The sequence below is a fragment of the Heliconius melpomene genome, chromosome 1 (genome assembly GCF_056956725.1).
Source record: "Heliconius melpomene rosina isolate 202511_hmr_F chromosome 1, ASM5695672v1, whole genome shotgun sequence".
In the NCBI taxonomy this organism is placed as follows: Eukaryota; Metazoa; Arthropoda; class Insecta; order Lepidoptera; family Nymphalidae; genus Heliconius; species Heliconius melpomene.
Genome location: NC_140389.1, coordinates 3477017 through 3493548, shown reverse-complemented (window position 1 = coordinate 3493548; position 16532 = coordinate 3477017). Strand labels below are relative to the sequence as shown.

At 31.3% G+C, this 16532-nt stretch overlaps 2 protein-coding genes across 18 annotated transcripts in view; one reads left to right on the top strand and one right to left on the bottom strand.

Moving 5' to 3' along the window:
* RyR (Ryanodine receptor) overlaps positions 1-16532 on the bottom strand; it is a 98901-nt gene that overhangs the window by 15886 nt on the left and 66483 nt on the right. For 14 of the 17 annotated variants that reach the window (XM_085188079.1, XM_085188147.1, XM_085188155.1 and 11 more), the window contains 17 exons: positions 16278-16434; positions 15809-16131; positions 14662-14816; positions 14161-14338; positions 13768-13903; positions 6893-7017; positions 6339-6459; positions 5934-6123; positions 5543-5792; positions 5179-5323; positions 4753-4865; positions 3588-3659; positions 2633-2791; positions 2147-2374; positions 1612-1724; positions 625-718; positions 206-334 (listed from right to left, as the gene is read on the bottom strand). In XM_085188079.1, coding sequence (XP_085044205.1) covers positions 206-334; positions 625-718; positions 1612-1724; positions 2147-2374; positions 2633-2791; positions 3588-3659; positions 4753-4865; positions 5179-5323; positions 5543-5792; positions 5934-6123; positions 6339-6459; positions 6893-7017; positions 13768-13903; positions 14161-14338; positions 14662-14816; positions 15809-16131; positions 16278-16434 — 2688 coding nt within the window. Of the gene's footprint in view, positions 1-205; positions 335-624; positions 719-1611; positions 1725-2146; positions 2375-2632; positions 2792-3587; positions 3660-4752; positions 4866-5178; positions 5324-5542; positions 5793-5933; positions 6124-6338; positions 6460-6892; positions 7018-13767; positions 13904-14160; positions 14339-14661; positions 14817-15454; positions 15488-15808; positions 16132-16277; positions 16435-16532 lie in introns of all 17 variants that reach the window. The other 3 variants (XM_085188063.1, XM_085188071.1, XM_085188089.1) reach the window with 1 other exon arrangement.
* Positions 7791-10078, top strand: LOC146540977 (uncharacterized). The gene is made up of 6 exons (XM_085193563.1): positions 7791-7820; positions 7989-8858; positions 8948-9061; positions 9286-9478; positions 9623-9654; positions 9732-10078. Exons 1-6 carry the CDS (start codon positions 7791-7793, stop codon positions 10023-10025), a joined length of 1533 nt encoding a protein of 510 aa, XP_085049689.1. The 3' UTR covers positions 10026-10078.

The window sequence follows — 16532 nt, the reverse complement described above, 5'->3', positions numbered from 1 at the left end:
ATTCAATTTATTTCAGATTTTACATCCATTTATTATTAGTGTGTTATGTGTTCAATTTCAACTCTGAGCCCCGACATGTAATGTTTGAAAGTGGGAAACGAAGTGTCTTACCACTGGTGTCCCTTTGCCTACTCTACTATGCAGAGAGAAGCCAAAAAATATAATAAAATTTATATATTCTTATTATTTTTTAACGTTTTTGTACCTGTAAAGCACCGGAACGTTCAGTCATCGCGCCCCTACAGAATGTAGTGACTAGTTGTGTTAGAGGATCCGGCTTGCCTTCCTCTTCTACAACATCACTCTTCTTTAGTTCTGCGTCTTCGAATGATTGCTGCAAATTATATAATTTAATAGTAAATAAAATAGAATTATATTATCTGATTGCAAAACGTGACGGTCCTAGGTTCAATTCAGACTCGGGGGTATAAATTAATTTTATCTCTTCGCTTTGCAAACGATAGATAGTGGGGCTTTGAGTCCCACCATTCTAAATATGTCTAGAGAATTGTCTGTAGTGAGGAAGGAACGGAGTGTCTTAACACTACGATATCTCTGCCTATCCTGCTATATATGGAATACAGTGTGATTTGAAAAGACACAGTTTTCAAGATAAACGCTTACCGTTAAATCTTCAATCATAACTTCTTGTCCAATATTTTCCTCTTCCAGCCATAACTCGTAGTATGTTCTTGCAAATATATTGCAAGCGCGATGCCTGTAATTAAATTTAAAAATAAAAGCATAAAAAAAATATTTTAATAACAAAAAACACGCACTAAATTATAACGATTATTAATAAATAAGGGGCCGTCGTGGCCGTTTTCGTTCTGGTAATAAGACAAACCGCGGCGTTAAGTTCCGCCTCTAAACATGCTATTCCTTGAGAATTTGGCGAAAATTGGGGAAGTGTCATAACGGGAACGTGATGTCTTAACAGTAGAACGGCATGAATCTAAAAAAAAAGTACATATACATTACCGACTTATCTTATAGAGATGTCGAGATCTCAAGCAGGCCATGGCCGCCCGTTTTCTCGCGGCACAAAGTACCCTCTTCCAATTATCAGATCTCTGTTTCGGCTTCGTCGCCTTGTTAATCCAATGCGGCATGCGTGTTACTTAGGATTTAGGATATTTTATACTTATTTATTAATAGTTAAAAAATACTTTGGCTTAAAATGTTATATTTTTTAATTGAATTAATAAATTAAACATGTCAAAATTTGGATTAAAACTCACACATAACTTAAGACGCATTCAAACGAATTAGATATATCTATTTAGTTTAGTATTTAAAAACATTATAGGAATTATAAAAAACAATATAAAACTCATGCTGAAATCAAATTGTACTTCTGAAGTTATTAAGACATCTACATATATTAAAGTTTAAATTTTTTATGATAAGAGACAAAAAAGAGCCTTCTTTTTTGACGTTTATATATTATACATAATTATATAAAAATAAAAGAAACCAATAGCTTTTCTAATATATACATTGTATATTATAAATATTATTAGGCAATGGAACTTAACATATGATTATTACAAAACGACACACAAAAATCAACTCTAACACACAGAACACAAGATACACTATCATTTGAACCTTGGCAACGAGTGCAGCGACAACTGCCTGAAGCAGGCAATGACAGCGCGCTTACGTTGTATGGACACTACTGAGCGATACACGTTTTTACTCATTTGTTGGGGGTGGTCGATCTAGTTGAATATATGTAAATATGTAAATTAAATAAATAAATAAATATATGTAATTTATTTTAATATAATCAATTTCTAAATAAAACCTTGAGTTGAAGAAATTCTAAGTTACACCAAATATAAGTTTATAATCCTGTTTTATTTTGTAGGATTGAAACAGACTCAATTTTGGCCGTAATGTCACCATTTCTTTTACTTATAACAACTTTTTAAAGAATAAATAAGAAAAGAATGATTGTTAAGAAATACTTAATACATCCCATGAAGGATGGCAGTATCCGATATTGTATTTATCTAACCAAAATTGAGAAATAACTGATATGACAAAGAAAAATGGAATTAAAGCAAAAATTTTGGAATCCGACAGTTGAAATTTAAAAACCCATCGTTAATAAACAATTTTCTAACAAAATACAACTCACCATATGCAATCCAAAAAGAACTTTACTCATAGCGACGATCCTTTCAACAGTATCATCTATAATTTTGGCCTTATTTTCTGACGTTTCAACAGTGATGGCGGTTTTGCTTTTTGAACCTAGTTTGCTGTATAAGTAGTGTTGCCAGGACATTTCATCAGCTGGATCTATTTTATCTGGTAGAGTTAGTTGGGTCTTTGCGAACTCTGATACATCTTGTTCTGTCATTTTCTGTGGACATTTTGTTTTAATTGCAGACAATTATTAGGTTAAATATTATATGAGGGTATGTGTGTAATTAATTTTTATACAATTATGGAACTTCTGTATAATATTATTACTTTTTGTAACATGATCTATACATACATAGTATATGCAAATCAATATTAACTTGCAATTTTTAAGTAAACATCTAACATAACTTAGATTAACCATGGAGTTACTTTTAAAGGATCTAACCAAAAATATCTAACACACAAGCAAACTTACCTTCAAAAACCGATCCTTACAATGCTGTACCAGCTCCTGCTCTCTACCCGCAAACAGATTCAAACCCACTGGCAGCAACCTCTTTAAGCAGGCCACCATTAAAGACGCTTGAACTTCCTTGTCTTTGTCACGTTTCTTGTCGCGATGCTTCTTCTTTTTCTATAATATTTATAAAGCGTTTTAGATTTATATACAGTACGGTCGATTATTTCTTCCTTTTGAATGCATAATATGCAAAAATTTTTAAAGTCTAGCCTTCAAGGCGGCCAAAATTTTTGGACCGTACTATAGTCTTCATTATATATTTTTTTATTCTATGCGTAAAAAAGATGTTAGATGAATGTAAGTTTTTTTCTTCTATTTAACGCTAAATGAAAATTTTCATATGGTTTCTTACACTGTATTTTTATTTGTAATGAGTAGATTAATTTAATTAAATATATACGTATATGTAAAAATTTCTATAGTATTTATGGTATTTTCTTTTTAATACAACTATAGCGTGTAGAATGTTATAAATATATAGACTGGTTATAATTCTCTTTCAATTCGGAAAATTAAATGATTATTAAATAGTCATGTGCATAAAGTCAATACATAAATAGAATGTGTATGTTTTTACATGTGTATAAAAAACAATTAATATTTTTTTATAGTCGACATGCAAAACTAGCTACGTGATACAAGCAAATTGTATGTAAAAAACATGGAAAAATGTTTATTAGCTTAAAAAAGTGACAACCTTCTAAAACATATTAGAGAAAAACACTTCGTTGGGAAATAATTTTGTCATTAGTCACACAGAAGTTTCATAAGAAAAAATATTATACACTAAAATTACAATATACAAACATTATTTACAAAACTTATATTAGTAAGAAAGAAATACAGTAGTTTAATAAGCAATACAAATAGTAGAGTTAATTAGAATATTTTACAGCTTCAAGAACTTTACCTTTCCACCACCCTGAGGTGTTCCGTCTACTACGGTCGTGACTCTTCGAGTGGCAGTGGGCATAATCAATACCTATATCAAAGTTTTTTTTATCATTTATTTTATATTTAAATAGGAAATAGTTAAAACTTGTGTAAAAATTGATCTTTCATTTATTTTCATATTTGGAGATGCAGACAGACAGGTCAGAAAATAGATGTCTAATGCAATATTGGATACTTTTGAAATCAAACACATCCAGAAAAATGTTTCTTAAAATCTTTCATCTTAAAAATCCAAATTTTAAGAAATAGTAATAAAATAACAAAATGCAAAAATTTTGGTCACATTACAAATTAAATCTACCTGCACTGATGTTCAAAACGTCTAAATTAATTTGTCTTTGCTGTAATTTTTTTAACAAATGAAAAAAAATATGTCTGAGTGAAGCCAAGTAACAATACAAACATAATAAACAAAAAATAAGTAACGCCAAACATGTATTTGTATATGGATAGAGAAATAAATAAATGATATTGCGGCGTAATTATGATACATATATAATATCTATCTATCTATATATATCTATATATATATAAAAAAAGGACTTGTCCTCACTGACTGAGGTAAGACGCACGCACAGCCGTAACCGCTCATGGAAGAAACGTGAAATTTGGACAGATGTTTACTTTCTTAATCTGGACATCCACTAAGAAGGGATTTTGAAAAATTTTAACCCTAAAGGGGTAAAATAGGGGTTGAAAGTTTGTATGGAAAAATCTTTAAATCGCCACCGATTTTTATAAAATTTGAAATTTAGAGTCTTAAAAATATTTCGTTGAACACATGTTTCGTGGTTTATTTTAATCACCCCTAAGGGTGCAAATAAGCGGGCGAAGCTGCGCGCGTCCGCTAGTTCATATATATAACTATTTTTTAACAGACGGAAAATTTCTAATTAGATACCCCGTTTCCCATTTTCTACCTGTTAGAGTTCAGTGTTAAAAGTCGAAACTCAACGCCGCGCTTCTATTTAATACCAGAGCGATGAAAAGAAAATAATTCCCCCAAGTGAGAATCATACTCACAACCGTTACTGTGCCATGGCGGTTTAAATAATAATTATTAATTATACATTATGTTGTATATGTATAACTTTGTCTAAAAGTTTTACGTATAATCTTACCATATTGTCTATTTCATTTGCCGATATGAAGTTTTGTTCCTCTTTGAGGAAGTACTGACTCTTGGACCAAATGTTGAATATTTCTGCAACGTGATTGTATAATTCTTCCGCCTCTGTATATAGAAAAATGTTATACATTATATTTATTACATTTAAATAGGCACACTATCATAAATTAGATGGATGAATTAAATATTTAAAAAATTCTGTGATATTAACATATTAAGTATTGTCGCATTTTTTTTATATAATTTATACTCCATTTTCACGATTGTAAATATGTAACCGTAAAATCGAAACGAAAATTGTAATAGTAAACTTACCACTCAAAAAATACTTTACATTGAGAAAAAGTATAAAAACATTAAGTATCGATACTTTAAAACAGAATAGTATTTAAAACACTTACTAATAAAAAAATATTACCTGGAACATTATTCCTAAGCCAATGATTCCTTTGCAAATCGACATATTTGATAAGTAGAGGGTAGAACGAGTATATGTCTCTGACAAGTAACTGCCAATCTTCTTGTATCTGGGATTCCACTTGCGACGTGTCGTCGGTTGATGACTGGAATTTGTTAAAATACAAACATAATAATAAAGATAAAATAATTATATCGTTCATAAATTATAAAATTTGCTCCAATGTTTGTAAAAAACTTTTTGGGAATAAAATGTGTAAATTTGCAAGCATAATGAGTATCTATTTTACCTAATTATTAAAGAAAAAACAATCTAGTACCCATATATAAATATGTGCCCAAAAAAAAACAATAGAAAAAGTTACCTTAATAAAACCTCTCAAGCTCTCTTCTTTATGGAACATATTATCAGTTCTCTTTCTCACTCTCTCTGCCAACGGCAAGAAGGACTCCCTGAGTAACTCCTCCGAACTATTTATGATAATTTGTTGGGTATAAGTAGCTATTCTAGTCATCCATGGCGCACTTTCATTGCCGATGTTCTTTTTGATGAGTTTCAATACGTTTTTGAGTAATTGGTTCATATGTTCCGCTGTTACCATTGTCACGTGGTTTCTGGAATGTGAAGTCATATTATAGTATTTTTTTACTGATATTAAATATTTAATTAAGAAATAATGAAAAATAGTGTTTTGTAAAGTATAACATAAATAGTATCCATAATTTTTATCCTAAAATAACAAAAAGCAATCTCACCCAGCAGTCGGTGTAACATTATCAGGTCCTTGCGCCCACCAGAAAGGTAAATAAGAACATAACAATGGCAACACCACGTCTATTATATGAGGGGCTTCACTATATGTTTTGTCTGACTCTACGAAATGATCTACTTCGTTCAGTATTGTTTCTAGTGTGGGCATTGATTGTTCCATTTTTGCCATTATGTCTGGAAATAACAGAAATTAATTATTTTTATAGTTTTATAATTTTTTTAACTTGAAGCTGTAATAAAAAATGTGTCGTTGTCATATGGACTCTTTATTATGTAGGTATACGTATATTTCAAGTTTTGAAACCAAATCTTACTAAATTTATATATTACATATTTTGAGTTAATAATAACGACATAAGAAATATATGTGGATAAAACATGTAATTTACCTTGAGCCTCAAGCGAATGATCAGCTATTCTGTTAAGAAGTGAGAATTGGTTATGCTTATTTAAATGTGGCTCCAAGAACGCAACGGGGAACGTCGAACTGAAGGCGCCCAAACATGAACCCTGAAAGGAAGAGTAACATACCTATGTTTTAAATAAACTCTTTAATTGGGTTAATCGCGTTAATAAAAAAAAATAGCACAACTTCGAGTTACACAAAGATGTACCTAACATTTTTGTGTAACCTAACGTTTCCAACACTTTGCAATAGTCCCTGGTCACCGGGAGGTTATCCACATTTGTACAATGTAAATTGTATTTGACATGGGGAAGCGTCTGATGGATATGGGTTCGATCCTTGTGGATTTTTATTCAAATAACATATTTTTATATTATCGGTCTATTAAGACTTACTTAACGTGAGCGAAAAGAGAAATGGTATTTTTTTAAAAAATTAACAGAAGTTAAAGAGGGAGGAAAAAGGTTAAAGCTTTCTAATAAATATAACACATGCTTAAAAATATAAAAAGAAAAATTATAAAATCGTTGATTTTACCAAAGCTGGTTTATGTCTCTCTATTTCGGTTTTCAGATACTTCCTGTCGTGCGTTAGGCTGACGTCTGTTCCCAGCGTGTACAAGGAACCCAGCATCTTGTAAGATGCCACTTGTATTTCATCCACTGAAATATGAATATACTGTTTAAAAATCCTTAATATTTGCATACCAGACAATAATATCTAGTGTCAAATCACTATAATTATATACTTTATAGGTTAAAGAAAACTTAATGTTTTTGACTGTATTCATTCATTTTGACCCTTTTAAAGCGGGAAAATAATATTTTTTTAAAGAATTTCTTTCCAAGGCAATTTAGAATGTACATATTAGCATTTACATATATATCAGTCTATACAGTTTTTAGTGATATATTTTTAACAATAAATTATAGTGTAGATGTATGAATGTTTAATATAATAAAGCGAAAGTAAATAACTAAATTATATAAATTTAAACCATTACTCATAAAATCGATAAATTAATCAATATTTTGTGAATTATTTTTTTTAGCAGAGTAGGCCTTAGCAGGTTAAACTGGGAACCTAATGTTAAGATACTTTATTCCCATCAAGTTACTTCAGTTCCTCACTTTTCAGCGAAATCTTGGGGCATTGAGTGGTGGAGGTCAGCGCCGCGCTTTGCCTCTTATATTATGATATCGAAGAAAAGGAAAAAGTGGGAATCGAACCCACAACAACAATCGCATGCTTGTGACCCTGCGCCTCGATAGCCTCAATTAATAAGAAAATGTTAATTTTCAGATATTTATTATATAATATTAATATTCTATATTATATTATTGCAGTACATGATTATTATTATTCTTAGTAATTGCAAAAATTCTTTATGTTGTTAAAGTCACATTTCAAAGTATACATATCTAAATAGGTTTATATGCTACAAAATATAAAGTGCCCCTTATCTGTGAGATTCGATTTATTTTATCGTTTTATTGTAAAAAATATTCAATGGTTTCCCACCAGATTGCGAGTTTGATATTTTCTGTTATAAATGTAACTTTACTTTTAAAAAATAAGTGCAAAATTACATATTTTTACTTTTTAATATTTATAACAAAAATGTTTATTACAGATAATATTGCTTTTCAATGCAGCTTCGAAAGTCAAAGGCAATGAACAAACACTCGCAGAAGAATACCAGAACCTTACTTTGACGAATAAAATAATCGAGAAACTTCTACAGAACTATGAGATTCTTACAAGCATGTATAAATCTCAAGATATGCTTCACAGCTCGTCATCTTTTGAAGTAAATAAAACATATAAAAATCCACAAGTGGTGAAAACAACAAAACATAGAAGTAGATCGTTAAAAAAAATAATAAATTATAGTAGAACTAGTCTACGCCCTGGAACAGCAATGATATACGGAAGTGCTTCATCTCATGAAGAAGTATCAATTTCTGTAGAAAAAACGAAAGATGAAAAGAACATTGGTAAAAATGTAAGTCAAAAGACAGTAAAATTCGAAAATATATTAGAAAATAATAAAAAACAAGCATTTAAAGTAATTGAATCTAAAGAAAGTGAATCTAACGATGAAATAGACGAATTACCGTTAGAAATGCCTACTACTAAATATGTAGTCAATAAACAAACCCAAAACGCAGTGAATCCCAAGAAACTGTTTAATAAAAAGCGTAAAAGTAAACACAATGGTTTAGGAGAAAAAACAAGGTTCGACATTTTGAAACAAGTATCTCATAAAAAACAAAAACATAAAAATCTGCGGACCGACAATGATACAAATACTAGAAGAATAAAGAAAGTGGTGTATTCAGAATTATTTTCTCCGTACAATATTTGGTATGAAGTAATAAACAAACCGATAAAGTTAAATATAGATATAGATCCATTTTCACAAAAACCAAAACCAAAAGCTTATGAGAAACAAGATGAAGTAGAAAAGTTTTCAGTTTATATTTTGAATTCAAGTACAAAGGTAAAAACGTGTAATAAATAATTATTAATTGATTGTATTAAAAATATTATCAGCCCAGATTTGAGATATGAAATTAAATGTTTTCTTAGGAATCACGTGAAGAACGCACAGAAAGTGAATTAAGAAACATTGAAATAGAAAATTTACTTCGAAGTACCTACGGCGAAGCATGTTTGAGAACTCCCATTACGAAATGCAAGAAAGTAAGTATTTTTTTCTTTCAGCTTCACGCTATATCCCGCATGCAGGTTAGAACAGGGAGCCTAGTGTCAAGACACTCTGCTCCCCACTTTCCGCCGAATTCTGGAGACATTCCGTGTTAAGTATTTTAATACAAAGGCAATAACAACCCAACAAACTTACAAAATGATTTTTTTAAGTAGTAAACAAAAGAAAATAATTTTAATTCGCCTTGAATCATTTTTAGGTGGTAAAAGCTGTCAATAAAAACGTATGCAAGTCTCGTTTTAAATGTAAATCAGATTTCAAATCTGATTTCGTGGACTTCGGCGACGAAGGATGTGAAAGAGAATTTTCATTTAGACAGCCGGATGACAAAAATAAGCATGACAAGAAATCTAATGAAGATAAAATTCAACCTCTGGTTAGGAAGCGAGATGGTAATATTCTATCCAACAGCTCTCTTTCATTCTCATTTTTTATTTAATTCTAAATTGGTGAGAATATTTCAATAGCTATTCAAATATTGCAATAAACGAAAATTTTTAAGGAGACAATTTACTATTAATATATTTTCGTTTCAGAAGCAAAAATTGAAGAACATTTACGTGAAGAGGTAAAATAAATAATTTAGTATATTTTTTTTGGTATAAACACTGAAAATAGCCTCTGAAAATTTTATTTAACTTTCAGAACAATTTCAAACAATTATCTGAAAAAAATCGACATGACATTATAATAGATAAAACAGCTCTTCGCGACAAATACGAAAGGGAATGCCAGAAACAATCAAAATCTAAATGTATCAAAGCTTGTAATTATGCTGTGGAGAAAACCTGCTCCAAGCATACGTGTGAAGATAGAAAAGAGAGAGGATTACAGAAGGGTTGTAAAACTGAATGTAAAAAGATGTTTCAAGTTCTGAAAGACACTGATGAAAGTGGTTCGAGTAAGAGTGAAAGCGAGAGTGAAACAGCCAGTGACTAGTAGAAGAAGACTAGTAGAAGTACATAGATTAATTATAAACGCGGATAGTCAATATATTTTATTATAAATGTATGAATAGTTTTTTATTCCTAGTATTTTTTAGTAATGTAGTAAACGGGAAGCTATTTTTGGGATAGGTGACAAAACTTAACATTTGTTCTTGAATTTGTTTAACCAGGATATAAAAAACATTAGGAAAGGAAGCATTAAACAACAGAAAAATAAAAATAATATAATTTTTTATTATCATTAGTATTTTTGATTGATTGATTTCAAATTTAAAACAAGTGATATTAGAAATGGATAAAACATTATTTTAAATGTGGTTTTACAGAGAAGCGTTCCGCTTATTTGCAATTTTAGTTTTTATTGTAAGTTACGTTATATGTACAACTGCATTATATTACTGAATTTATACTTTTTACAAGTTTTCATGATTTTCCAGTTAAATTGGAATATTTTTATAGAGTCATTACAAGAAAAATATATTAGTTCCATTGATAATGAAGAAGTCGACAATATACAAGAATATAATAAAGAAAACATCACAGATTTACCAAAAACTATAATATTCGTTGACCAAAATGGAAAGGTAAAAAAAATATATGAAAATATTTTTGAGTAATTACTAACATAAAAAAACAATTTGTGAATTTTAGATGAATTATAGAAGATTGTCTGATTTACTTAATCAAGAGGTGTACAGCGTCAAAGTAATCAAGGGTCCAGAAAAAGCGAAAAAAGAAAAAGCGCTAAGAGGAAAATACGCAGACGCATGTGTAAAAGTAGCAATAAGAAAATGTTATAAAGTAAGTCTGTATTTTTTTTAACTTCCCACTGTATCCCGCACACAGCAGGATAGGCAGAGGGAACCTAACATTAAAACACTCCATTCCCCACTTTCCCCCCAATTTTCGAGGCATTGCGTGTTGACGAAATAATCTACTAATACTAATGAAAATATTAATAAAATAACAATTCATTTCCCCGAGTGGAAATCGAACAATCCTCGCGTTACAGTCACTCGCTTGAGCTCGCCCCGACGACCTCTAGCTAGCCTAGACCTAAATATGTTAGTTTTTATACTTTATATAAAATAGCCAGTAGACATTTATTGTTATTTAAATAAGACATTTATTACTTACTAGCGGCCCGCCCGCAGCATCGCCTGCGTGAACTATGTTATTATTAATTTCTGTCTCCACGGCTACGTCCTATAAGTGACGTCTATGCAAAATTTAAGACTCCTAGCATTTGTAGTAACGAAGTGTCATACAAACTTTCAACCCCCAAAACAACCCCTTAGAAGTCGAATATTGCAAATTCCCGTCTTAGCGAGCACCTACCTCCTATAAATAACTCCTATGCAAAGTTTGAGATTCCTAGCACATGTAGTTTCTGAGATTTCGTGATGAGTGAGTGACCTTTCGATTTTATATATATAGATAATATAATGAAAAAAGGAATATAGAGCAATTAAGTATTTTCCAGGCATTACTGAGCGTTAGAAATAAACTTTGCAAATTAGCATTTCGGTGTAAACGTGACTTTAAGGATGATTTCAAAGTAGCAGCCAAAAGAGCGGCGATCGTAGAATTCGATTATAGCAAATATATACCAAAAATTACCACAGATCAAAAAAACAAAAAAGAAATTGGTAAGCTGTAATATGTGTTATTTAATTATACAGAGTGTTTTTGTCACCACTTCTTTAAATGAAACCAGATTTTGCCAAAAATGAAAAAGTTTTTTTGACAAGCAAAGAACATACATCAGCTTCACGCTGTATCCCGCTGCCTAAACAATACATAAATAATAAAATGATCGTTGTAAAGTAAAACGCCATTTGTCAAGAACGACGCACGCACACATAAACCTATCAAAGGGTTAAGGGACACCGCCGCACATGCCTCATTCCGAAATCGAGTCGTAGGTATTGGCGATAAAGTTCAATGTTGTTTAAAATTTAGTAATATTTTTGAAGTAGTGTTTACGTATGGATAAATATCATAAAATGAAAAATATATTTTTTAATAATTTCTAAATTTTAATTATTTTTTAACCCATACCGGGTTTGAAATATTTTTCCCTATATGCAAAAGGAAAGGGAAGGAACGGAAAGGAACGCAGACGGTTCCACCCTTATTTATACTTTAAAATTTATAAATTATAAGCGTGGCGCCGCGTTCGATTCTCATTCGAGGGAATGAAATATTCCATATTTTCATTTCCTCGCTCTGGTAACGAGACAAAGCGCGGCGTCGGGTTCCGCAACTCAACACATAACGATGCGAAAATTCGGCAGAACGTGGGGAACGGAAGTGTTTTTTATAGGAACGGACTGTTTTAGCACAAGCTTCCCAGGTTCCGTCTGTGTACCCTGACATGTACGGGATACAGCGTGAAGCTATAAATCAAAAGTTACAATTACTGTATTTGTAATTATCTTGCAATTATTCTTATTTAAAAGTAATTTTATTTTTAGCTGAATTTATACATGCAACTAGAAAGAGATACATACAATTGTGCGTACCGTTGATGATACAAGGATTGAAGGTAATCACAAAAAAAAAAACTACATATACGTATTATTCTGTATTAATTCAGAGAGTTCATAGTGTTACATCATTAAGTTCTCAACTAACTATTCTACTGATAAGGTATGTTTGCTGAAGAGAAGTTACGTCTCGCGACTGACCTGAAGTTAGCTGACTCTATTTTAGGTTTTTTTAAAAAATATTTTGATGATTCCATCTTCCTAATTGCACAATACACAAAACCTTAGACTCTCAAGCCCACGATTCATCGACCGTACTTTATTTATCATGTAAATATTCCCAACGGTGATTCTATACAATTAAATTGATATTTTTTCAGTTAAAACAAAGAAAAGCAAAACATATGTACGACACCCATATATTTCGCAAGGGCGACCCCAAATCCGAAAGGGAATGTCAAATAATATCTGCAAACAAATGTCTTATTGCCTGTTCAATGGTAAGACGGAAACTTTGTTCAGTTTACGGGTGTGGAAGTTCTAAAAGGAAGTATTTTAGAAAAGCATGCACAGATATATGTAAGAGGGAGTATAGAGCGAAAACTGATAGCGAATCAAGTGATGACGAATACTTAATGATATAATGTAATAAAATTATATTATATGAGAAAACTGTTTCATATTTTATAGGAAAAAAATTGTAAATTAATATAAAATACTAGCGGCCCGCCCGCGGCTTCGCCTGCGTGCACTACGTTATTCTTAATTTCTGTCTCCATGAGTACCCACGTCCCATAAGTGACGTCCATGCAAAATTTGAGACTCCTAGCATTTGTAGTAAAGTTTCATACAAACTTTCAACCCCAAAAACAACCCCTTAGAAGTCGAATATTGCAAATTCCCGTCTTAGCGAGCACCTACGTCCTATAAGTAACTCCTATGCAAAATTTGAGATTCCTAGCACATGTAGTTTCTGAGATTTCGTGATGAGTAAGTGACCTTTCGATTTTATATATATAGATCAATAGTGAGTCGCGGAACTCAACGCCGCGAGTGTCAATTCTTTTCTTTGCATTACCAGACAAATTATTAATTAAATATTTCACTTCCTGGAGTGGAGATCGAGCTCACAATCCTATGTGCCCTGCCCCACGACTGGACTCTCCTCCTTCAATAGTTCCTTTTCTTTAATAATAATAAAAATTAAACTTTCACATTAATAACAACAAAAAAAAATAAACTTACACAGTAAATCAGCGCCATATTCGCAATTGGCCAAATGATCGAACATCGCAGTAAGTATTGGTAGCAGGACGCCATTGATGTAACCAAGAGATGTAGATGTCTTTAGATGAGTTCCTCGGAGGTGTGCATATTTACCCTGAGTGTTGAAAAGTTACGTATTTTTTAATTGTTAATATTTAAGTTTAATTAAAAATGTCCTAAAATCTTATAAAGCCAAGATTAGGAGCCCCATGGTTATGGGTTCGATTTCCACTCGTAGACGTTAGTTTCTGGAGGAGAGAGAGAGAGAGTTCCACCACCACTCAACACGCAAACTTTCAAGAATTGGGCGGGAACAGGGAATAAAGTGTCAATAAAAAATAAAAATCCCTGAAACAAAAGAAATAAACTTACATCTTGCAAATTCATAATAGTATGGCCGAGATCATCAGCCACATTGTTGAAGAATGTTAACATAGATGTTCTTATGAATTCAGGGCAGTTCTTCACCAGGGATTTAGCGTCGATGCCTTTTACCAGCACTTGTAAACATCGCACTGTTATACGAACATCTGGACCGAATGCAGCTAGCCTGTTCGAGAGAGGTTGAGTAAATAAAAACAACATTATTATTATTCAAAAAGATGTCTTGTCCAATAAAGATTGCTATAAATTATAAAATTCTTTTGGCCTTCTCTGAGGTTGAAAATAAATGAAACGAATAACTTCTATCTAAGTAATGTAACAAACAAAATAATAAATAATAATATGGTCATATTTTAAACAATTTAAGGACTTATTGGATTATTCAGTTATTAATATTTTTTCAATTATTGCATACATAATATGTATATTTAAAACTGAGTCTACAATTATAAATATTAACTAAAACAAGGGCTGTTCCTCATGTCTTACCTAGATCTCAACAAACTAGCCAGTTTACAGAACAACGCCGCAACCATTTCCTTCTCCTTCAAGCTCGCTGCTCCTACATTATTGGTGGCTGTCGCAACCGCTATGAAATAGTTGCGGTGAGTGGAGAAATACTTCTCCATTAGAGGGAGAACCACCTGTTGTGAAAATTGTTTATTTGTATTCATACTGTCGACCCAAAACCGCTTTGCTCTTTTAAACTTATTGTTGTATTAGACGAAGATATATCGTACAATTTTTTTATATAAATGGAAGCTTGACACTGTATTTGACAATTTTTGTGTGAAAGTGGAACAAACATCTATCCTCATAAAAATTTTACATTTATAATATAGTAAGTAGTCGTGTTTTTTATTTCACTCTGTATAATACACATAGGCAGAGGGAACCTAGGAACCTAGTGTTAAGACCCTCAGATCCTATTAAAGTTACGTTACGGTTGCTTCGTTACCAGAGCGTGAGTGAGCGAGAAAATGAAAATATTAAATACTTAATTTCTTCGAGTGAGAATTGAACCCACAACCTGTTGCATTTGCACGGCCTCTATTTTATAATTCCAATAAATCATAATATATACATTTAGAAATACAGTGACTGTTTTCAATAACAAAAAGTACATTAACATAAAGGCTATATGAGAAACTAATTTTAAAAGAATATTAGAGTTACTATAAAGTATAAGTAAAAAATAATACTAATATAGTGGCATAAACCCTTAATAATAATAAAAAAAAAGAAAAAAAAAAACACTTATATACAAAAAATATAATAGTACCTTTTTGAAATACTTTAATTCCGATTTGTTTTGCTTGTAATATAAAGATATGAAATTTTAAAGCATAGATAGACAAGAAAATAGTGTACATAGTGAACGTGAGAAAAAATATTTTATATTAGATATTTAATTTTAATACATTTCAAACTAAATTTAATCATGCTACTTATGATAATTAAAATCCAAATTGTAAAAAAATCTATTCCAACATGCATATTTACAGTAAAAGTCAAGTATAAAAAAAAGTGAATCGAAATTCGACTAATTAGTAGAGTATAAATAATTTAAAAACATATTTTTAAAGAAGTAAGTAATTTCATTATCAAGAAATTCATAAATAATAAAAAAAAATACCTTAGAAAAGAACTTAATATCCCTCGTACTAGTTTTAAAACTGCTACGTCTACTAAAAGTAGTCGACGGTTTCAACAACTTCATATTTATGGTCGCCCTGTCAATATACTGTATTAACTTTTCTAACAAGGAATAAGCAAATCTAAGTTCAATGGCGACTCCGGTTGTGGTTTGTTCTGTGTCACTTTGTGATGTCTTTGGCCGATGGAGCTTGTACCCTTGATATTGGAGGTATTTGAGGAATTCCTGAGAACGTTCACGATCTTTCTTTTTCTCTTTGTCTGTTAGGAGGTCGTATGGCACCAGTTGAGGATGGATGCCACCTAAGAAGAAAAAATATTGTTTTAATTTTGGTTTCACTTTGTTTTGGACACAAACAGGTGCTGAAGAATAATGCCAATGTAGATATAATGCAATGTAAAAAAAGAAGGAAAGTGTGTGGATAGTGAAACCTCCGTCACCCACTCACCTCCGTTAGTGACTAATTCCTCCTTTTTCTTCTTGGCCCATATATCGTGCGCATTCTCCGCCAATCTTTCCGCCATGTTTTGCATTTCACGGGACAACGTTAAGTTAGTCATGTCCACCGGATGAGGATTATAATTGAATGGAGTAGCTGAATCCGTCTGTTAAAAATAATAAGAATTAATAAATAAAATATACTTTGTTATTTTCACAAAAAAAAATGTATTGCAAGCTAAAAGTCGTGATTTGTTTTGAAGAA

Coding starts and splice junctions, on each gene's coding strand:
- LOC146540977 (XM_085193563.1), top strand. CDS start 7,791: ATGCTACAAAATATAAAGTGCCCCTTATCT. Junction 8,859..8,947: donor TTTTGAATTCAAGTACAAAG/GTAAAAACGTGT, acceptor ATGTTTTCTTAG/GAATCACGTGAAGAACGCAC. Junction 9,479..9,622: donor TCTGGTTAGGAAGCGAGATG/GTAATATTCTAT, acceptor TTTTCGTTTCAG/AAGCAAAAATTGAAGAACAT.